This window comes from Natrix helvetica, assembly GCF_964273705.1.
Source record: "Natrix helvetica genome assembly, chromosome: 1".
Lineage (NCBI taxonomy): Eukaryota > Metazoa > Chordata > Lepidosauria > Squamata > Natricidae > Natrix > Natrix helvetica.
The window spans coordinates 259848582-259857085 of NC_138548.1; the positions used below are offsets into that span (position 1 = coordinate 259848582).

Genomic DNA, 8504 nt, shown 5'->3' on the forward strand with positions numbered 1-8504 from the left:
ATTTACTCCAAATTCAATCTCATTACATCCAGCGGTGGAGTCTTCTGGGCATCACAGAAGAGAAACTTCCGTGGAATAGGAAGTAACTATGACAGTAAGACGACATCAGGGCTGCCGAATCGGTTCGCTGTGGAGGAGGCGGGGGCTAGATTTGTGATTTGTTATTTGGACTAATGAAGAAGGGCGTGGGACGAGAAAGCAAAGCACTGCAGAATAACGGCTAGGAGGAAAACTTCCCTTCTACTTGCCCGCTGGAGGACGCGGTGCAAACTCCTGCTGCTATAAATAGAACAGACTTGGACCTCTACCGTAGGATTGGGATTGACTTTTGACGGAGGCGGCCTGCGAGCGCCTTTTCTCTCCGTGCGGCCGCTAAGGAAGCCCGAGAATTCTCCTGCTCCACCTTAAGTCGCCAAGTGTAGGGAGACTACGGGAGGCAACAGCGCCTCCTTAAGCGGCTGCGGGTCCCGCTCGGGCGGTGTTGGAGGCGGCGGCGCGTGCGGCTGGGGGAAGGGGAGGGAGGAGCTCGCGCTGCCCGGACCAGCCCGCGCGCCGCCGCTTCCAGCAAGCAGCAGCGCCTGCCGGGTGGAGGGTCCAGTTCGCGCCGTGCGGACAAGGGCTGAGGCCAAGGCGGAGCGGCGCACGGGGGCAGCAAAGCCCCGGGGGAGGCGGCAACACCATGGCCGGCCCCCCGCCGCCGCCCCCGGGCCAGGAGGCGCCCCGCTACCAAGAGTGGATCTTAGACACCATCGACTCGCTGCGCTCGCGCAAGGCGCGCCCGGACCTGGAGCGCATCTGCCGCATGGTGCGCCGGCGGCACGGCCCGGAGCCGGAGCGCACCCGCGCCGAGCTGGAAAAGCTCATCCAGCAACGCGCCGTGCTCCGAGTCAGCTACAAGGGAAGCATCTCGTACCGCAACGCTGCGCGGGTCCAGCCTCCCCGGCGAGGTGGAGCGCCCGCCGCCAGTCCGGCGGCCCCGCAGCGCCCGGCCCGCACTTCCCCGCCCAGCGCTCCAGCCGCCACCGCGACGCCCCGGTCCTCCCAGCGTGCTGCGCCTCGCGCGGAGCCAGTCGCGCCGCCGCCTCCACCGCCGCCGCCGCCGCCGCCTCGTCGGACCGGACGGGAGCGACCGCCGCCGCCCGCAGCCCAGGAGGAATCCTCCCCCGTTAGTCTGCGAGAGATTGTGCGCTACTTGGGCGGGGACGGCGCCGCGCCGGGGGGCGGCCGAGTGACTCGAGGCCGAGCACAGGGGCTGCTTCAGGAGGAGAGGCTGGAAAGAACCCGCTTGGGTGGCGGCGGCGGTGGCGGCGGCAGCAGCAGCAACAGCGTCGCTTTGCCCAGGGCGGAGAGAGGCGCGCAGGCCCGGGCCCCCAACGCCAGACCATACAGGAACAAGGTGAGGAGACGCCGGGGCGCGCTCTGGGGGGATGGGTTGGCAACAGCGGGTGGCGGAGGCGACGGCGACTGTGTCTGGCGTGGGGCGAAGGGGACGCACCGGCTGAGAACAGGTGAGGCTCCCCAGGAAGGAAACGGACCGATTGGAGTGCGCGCGCAGGGAGGGGTGCCCGAATGTTGAGGGGGGAGGGGAGGGGAGGGGCGCCAGTGGGCGCCAGAAAGCCGCCAGTTTGGGGGCGGGCGGGCGGCGCCCAACCCCCAGATGTTGTCAGTGGGCTCTCGTGCAGGTGTGCGTGTGTCTGGAAGGAAGAGTTGAGGGCAGCACCCAATCAAATCGTGTCGCACTGGAGGGGGCGCTAGGATTGGTGCGTGGTTTTAAACGGGGCAATATTCCCTCGTATGTTTCCGAAGTGTTTTGGCAAGGGTAGGAAGGCGGACTCTGGCTGGCTTTTGGCGCCCAGAGAACTTCAAGGTCGACTCTCTGGAAGGGAGAGTGGGGACGGGCGACACTCTTCCAACATAAGAGGGTGCTTTCTTAGCTCACCTCTGTATGTGTTGTGTGTGTGTGTGGTCCTTCCATAAGATTAGTTTAACTGCCATTGGTGTACATTGGGCCCAGAACAGCGCCCCCTTCTACCCCCACTCCAGTCGTACCAGGCTCCATCTAAACACAGAACAAAGAGTCAGTTTGTGTTTGACCTAAAGAATTTGGTAACCTCCAATAAAGTCAAGAGGTGGTGGGAGCAGTGGTGAATGAACGTTTGAGTAGGGGGAAGAAAATAACATGCAGTGTGGGTCGGGAAGTGATTGCCTCAGAAATGATACCCAGTCCAGTTAGCAGCCTTGAAATTACCCAGGAGGGATTAGCAGTGGGGGAGGGGGGGAATCCTGCCCCCTTTTTTATTCTTTCATTATTTTTGCAATCTTTAATTGATGAGAATGATCGCAGATTTTCATAGAAGCTGCGGGTGGAAGATGGAGGAGGCAGTGGTTTAGTAGCACAAAATTCTCCCTGGATAAAAAGTTTCCTGTTCCTGCTTCAAGGAGCTTTTAAGCGCATTGCTAGAACAGTGGAAACATTTAAGAAGTTTCCCATCCCAGCACCACTTAGTCTGATTGCATCAACTGCCCTCAGAGATAGCTGAGTGTATTACAAAGGGAAAAAACATGGCTCAGAAACTGCCTAGGTTTGGGACATGAGATGTCTTATTCAAAGTAACTAACAGTGCAATGACATGTCTCAAAATAGTTGTGCTTGCTCCCATGTGTGACTACTTGCCTTCACGATAGATGAAATCCCAATAAGTCATAAGAATGCCAAATTAAAATGTGTTTGCTGTTCTTTATTTATTCTCTGTGATATTAATAGAAGGCAGGGGAGGAGATCAAAGGCGAAGAAGACGAGGACGAAGACGAAGAAGATGAAGTCTCCACTATGTCCGAAGGCTCAGAAGTGGCACAAGATTTTGAGGCCACCAATTACAGCAGACCTGGGACAGGCCAGGTGAATGGTGACTGTAAGGACAGCAAGCATGGTGGGAAAGAGATCCCACCCAGCAGTGCCACCCCTAGAGACCTGCACTCCCTAGAGGAAGCCTCTTTGAACAAAGGATTGGAGCATTCTCAGCATGAAGGAAATGAGCAATGTCACACAAAGGCCTCTTGGCCTGGAGAAAGTGCCTGTCACCATCTGGGAGGCAGCAAGAAAGATGGCAGTGCCTATCAGCAACCAGACAGAGCAGGTACGGGTTAGGCAGGGAGAAGTAGCTGAAGACGGGGAATCAGTTGGCTTAACTTGGCTTTTCTGGGAAATGTAGTAGATAATAAGGCAAAAGATCTGGTCATTTAAGTGCTAATACATGGATTGAATGATAATTTAATGCATTGCATGCTTGCATTGTATGTCAATGTATATGTGTATACAATAAATATGGAGACTCAGTTTTAAGAATTATTAACCAGCATTCTAGAGTAGGTTGGAACTAGAGCTGGGGCAAGTGAAAGGCAAGAATCTGGTTAGTGGTATTGACTATCTTGGAAATTAAAGTGTTCTTTTGATAACAATATTTTTCATTGCTTTTAAAGAACCCCAAACACAGTACCGTCCAATTCCAGTTATACTGATACAGAAAAAAGACCTATCCATGTTTGTTTCTCTGCTTTTTCTCCAGTGTCACCAGCTGTTGCAGTGGCTGATCCCTCTGTGCCCTCATCTCCTGGGAGACCTGGCATCCAGGCAGATGGGAGACCTTTCAGTTGCGTGTAAGTTTTGTGCAGAGATCACAACCTGTTCTTCAATTATACCTGGTTTATTATGATGAAGAAAAAGTGGATACATTTGAACCCATCTTCTGCTACTATCACTTGTCTTTGGAGTCTAGAGCAGTGTTTTCAGCAATTAATGTAGGTTGAAGATATCTTAGGGACCTTGGTCATATCTCACTTGCTCTGTACTTTTATGATGATCACTGCCACACTGCCAACACACATTGACTGGTTCTAATGGCAACAGCACCAAGGATCTAATATGCCCTTCCTTGGAAAAGGAAACTGTTGTAGAAGAAAAATATGGCCTGAAGAGGAGAAAGGCTATAAGGATTCTTTGGCTACCGTGTCTGTAATGGTTGCTAGAGGAAGTGAGCCTCCTCTTCCTTCTAGATTGCAAAATAAGAGCTGTGGGGTTGAAATATCCACATTAGGGTTGTTTTGTTTGTTATCCTTAAAGTGTCACATACCATGCTAGAACTCTTGATGTGGTGGTTGCTTCCAATTTGTTGGAGGAGACTCATGACTATCCTGGCTTCAGTTCTCTGTGCCCTGGCCTATTGATTTTGATGACCTCTTGGACTGGCTTTGCTTGCTGGTCGGAAACAGCATTTAATGCAAACCCCAGCTGCAAACTTACCAAGCATGGCTGGATGTTAACAATTGTAATGCGCCTGTACTGTGCCGACTATTTTATGCATTACCTTTTAGATATCATTAGAGCTAAGAACCAGAGTATTTGGCCACTCTGCCTCATATATACGTAATTTCTCTTTGCCTCCTTTAGGTAGCAGTAATGTAAAATGAAAGGTTGTGAGCAAAGAGAGTAGCTTCAATCATTCCCAGTTGTAGAGCATTGACCTGAGAGAGAATTGTCTTAACACCTCCTTTCAGCTTCAGGCCAATAACTTTTTATATTCCCAATGTTTTTAAGGCCATTATATTTACTTGTCAGTTTTCTTACAATTTTCTGATGTGTGGTATTTAATTTTCTTAATTTTTTAAAGTTTTAAGTTACAATCTCTCTTGACGGTGCGATTGAAAACGTGTATTGAATTGGTGCATTTTTCTATGCCTGCAGTAGATGCTTTAAGGCAGATTTAAACTTCTACAGAAAGATGCTATACAATTCACTTGTGATGAATTCTTTCGGTGCAATATGAGTGTACATGCATAAGCACGCATGAACAATATCCCTGATCTGGTACTAATGAGGAATCCCTAGCTTGGAGAAGAAGCTGTGCAATGCCTCTGATCTCAATTTCACTTTTTCCCTCCTCCTCCAGTTCAGTGAAAGAGAAGCCTTCTGACCCTGTGGAATGGACTGTCAGTGATGTTGTGGATTATTTCACAGAAGCTGGGTTTGCTGAGCAAGCTTCAGCCTTTCAGGAGCAGGTGAGTACCTGGAGATCCCAAGAAAAGGGATTGGAGGATTATATTTCCGCTATAAAGTGCTTGTGAAATAGGTCCTAAAAGTCTTGGTCTTTTGATGGAGGATGTGCTGGAACTCTGTCTTTAGTTTAGGTCCCATTTGACTGGGGCAATTGCTTTAAAAATCTGGGTAAAGCTACATCAGTTGTTATATGGCTTTCTTTCACGTAGTGCTTTCTTACCTTTGTGATTCTCAATGCCATTCCAGTGTCTTGGTGTTTCAAGAGAACAATCTACTTAAAAGTAATTTTATACTGCGTGATCACTGGTTTATTTCAGTAACAATATATGTTCCATGTTTCATTAAAAAAAAACTCCCTTTAAAACATGGTAAAACTGAGATGACAAAGCAGCCCCTCACTGGATGTCATTTGACATTTGTGGTCCTCCTTTTCATGACTAGTTTTCTTGAGCTCAGGCTGTGACAAGATTTTGGTACCTCTCACTAAAACATGTTTTCAGAAAGATCTCCCCCACCCTTCTTTTGCCTCCTGACGATTTCAGTCACCCGCAGCCATGCTCCATAATTCTTCACTCTGGCCTATGCTCTTCGTTGGCTTCTTCAAAAGTACAAATTTTACTTTTCAATAAAGGCTTATTGCATAAATTTAAATTTTATTGCATAAATAAAAACCTTTGGGCTTTCTGAAAGCTTAGATTTTAAATCTTTTAGATCTTATTTCCATCTCAAATTTAGGTGTTTGGGCCTAGGAATCATAGATGTACATCTGAATTCCATTCTGACAAGCCAGTGATTATTGAATTTTACTTCCCCACTGGCAAAATCTGCTGGCACACCTGGGGTGCCTGGTTACTTTAAGAGAGTAGGAATAGAATGACAAGCACCGACAAGCAGCTAGGGAGTCTATTGGGCCCCAGTCACCTGCCTTACTTTGCCTAATGGTGGATTGGCCAAGCCAATTCAACTGGGTTGGTTGTTTTTAGTTTTATTATAAATGTGTTTGAAATTAGTAAGTAAATAAAATGTAAATGTAAATACAGGTATAATTTTCACTTAGCAGCCATTTGCAGTTACAACAGAGATAAAAGATTTCATTGACAATATTTGCAGATCTGTAAAGCAAAGAAAGTTTGAAATGGTAAGATCATAAGCAGAGTCATAGTTTTACTTAGCAACTGCTTTGTTTAACGGAAGAAGTGCTAGTCCCAGTTGTGGTCACTAAAGAAGGATTAATAAAAGTAATATAAAAAATATAATAAGAATACCTGTATTATTGAGAGACTAGTTGCAGCCTTATCTATTTCTAGAACACATTTTCTTTAGTAGATCCCTGTGCTAAGCAAAGTAATGGACTAGATGTCTTATAGAGTCCTTTCCAAATAAGGCAGTGGTGATTCTGTAATGGCTCTTTTCAGCTCACAGACTGGTGAGAGATAACGTATATATATGGCAGTCCATGGGTGTATGTATGCATGCATGGATGGACGCCTCAGTGTTGTTCTAATCAATTAGACTTGGAACTCTTTTCCTGCTTTATAGAAAGGAAGAAACCTCTTCCTAGCATACTGCTGGTGCTCTGATCTCATGATGTTCTTTTTTTGTGTATTCCTCCCCAGGAGATTGATGGGAAATCTCTGCTGCTAATGCAGCGCACTGATGTGCTTACTGGCCTCTCTATTCGCCTGGGACCGGCCCTCAAGATCTATGAGTATCACATCAAGGTCCTCCAGCAGTGCCACTTCGAAGAAGACGAGGGCGACTCCTTCATGGGCTGAGGAGAACGGGCCAAGCCAGTGAGGGGGAGGGAGAGAACAGGGACTCTGTCAACGCTACTGTCTCAGCCATTTCAGCCTTCCTTTGCCTCTGAAAACAAGACAGCATTGTGGGGAAGGGAAAGGGCTTGGACCATATCTGGTGAGAGGAGGGAGGCAAATGATGAGCCAGCTTTTGTGGGATCCCTAACCCGGTTATCTGGTGACTGGGCTCAGAAGGCTAAAAGCTCACTTCCTTCTCTCATCTTGCCTATCTGACCCGATCCCAAGCTTTTCACTCACCATAGTGCATTGTCAGTTTGGGGGAAAGATGAGGCAATATGGTTTTCTTCCTCTTCCCAATCTTCATCTGAGCTGAAATAATTTATGCTTCAGCACCCAAATGGCTTCTCCTTTCCCTCTCCCCAACAGTAGCATTTGATAGCCCTGATTGCTCCTCCTTTCTTTCGGTGATTGGCAAGAAAAAAGAGCTTGCTGGAAGTGCCAGGAGGTTTTAATCAAATAGCTTTTTATTCTCTTTTCTGTTCAGGTAGCCTTTTCTTCCAATTTTCATGATTGTTGCCCAAAGTCGATTGCTTTTTATTATTATTATTTTCTTCCCTGTTTTTTAAAAATATAAATATTTAAACTGGAAAAAAAATGATTTAGTATTCCCAGATACCTTAGCCCTCTACAAAGGGTAATGGAACAGCTGAAATGACTGTATGTTTAAAGGAAAAAAGTGTGCAAGAGGGCTCCAGATTTTGGGTTCTGCTCTAGGGAGAAGTGTCATCTGGTAATCAAGTTTTGGAAAAAAGAAAGCAAGTGGGAGTAGATGATCTTCTGTCTAGTCCATAGATGGAAATAGACTTTAAGAGTTCCACCTTAATTTTCAGTATTGTAATCCGTGGGATAAAAGCGCGGTAACCTTTACATAATCACCAAAAAAGTCTAAAATAAATGTAGGATTTATAGACGGGCTCTTTCCAGTGGGCAGAGAGTTATAATTATGTGTCCGTGTGTATGTATTTTCATTAGCTGTGAGTGTTCTTATATAAGGACTATAGTAGACCATACCACCAATATTAATGCTTTGGGGACATAGAAAAGGATAAGGAATGGAATTGGTCAGAACCATTTTTTTTTCCTATCAAAAACCCAGGTGACGGGTTTTCCTGTCCTTAGGATTGGCTTCTTCCTGTTTAAGCAGGCTAAATGCTAAAAGATTGCAATGCCAAGAGGACACCATACAATATTAAGAATTATTCTTGGTAAACCTGTAAAAATCAGGTGATGGAGGCATTATGGTGGGCATGTTATACAACCTTTCAGGTTGTCAGTGGTTTTGAAGACACATTGTACTTAATGTTGGCTAGGAAACATCTGTTTCACAATTGGAAGTCAGTTTCGGTTTTGCATTAAAAACAATGGGAACTTTATGGAGGATGCGGACAACTCTTTAGAATAGAATCTTAGACTGTATACAGAACATCATTTCCAAAACTCCTCATTGGAGAAGCATGACAGATCACTTCAACTGGTATAAATTAGGAATGTAAAGGGGATCTTACTGAAAGTGAGAAAAATTTATATCTACTCTGTTTAGCTGTGCAGAAAACTATATACCGTGTTTTTCGAAGTATAAGATGCACCAAAGTTTTGAAGAGGCAAATTAAAAAAGTTTTGGCACTCTGCAAACC

General features: G+C 46.7%; 1 protein-coding gene across 1 annotated transcript; it reads left to right on the top strand.

The window, feature by feature from the left end:
• The first annotated feature begins 202 nt into the window (after nucleotides 1-202).
• SAMD1 (sterile alpha motif domain containing 1) lies at nucleotides 203-7811 on the top strand. The gene is made up of 5 exons (XM_081940571.1): nucleotides 203-1396; nucleotides 2765-3137; nucleotides 3567-3657; nucleotides 4947-5055; nucleotides 6670-7811. The coding sequence occupies exons 1-5, from the start codon at nucleotides 680-682 to the stop codon at nucleotides 6826-6828; spliced, it is 1449 nt and encodes a 482-aa protein (XP_081796697.1). The 5' UTR covers nucleotides 203-679; the 3' UTR covers nucleotides 6829-7811.
• Nucleotides 7812-8504: the final 693 nt, after the last annotated feature.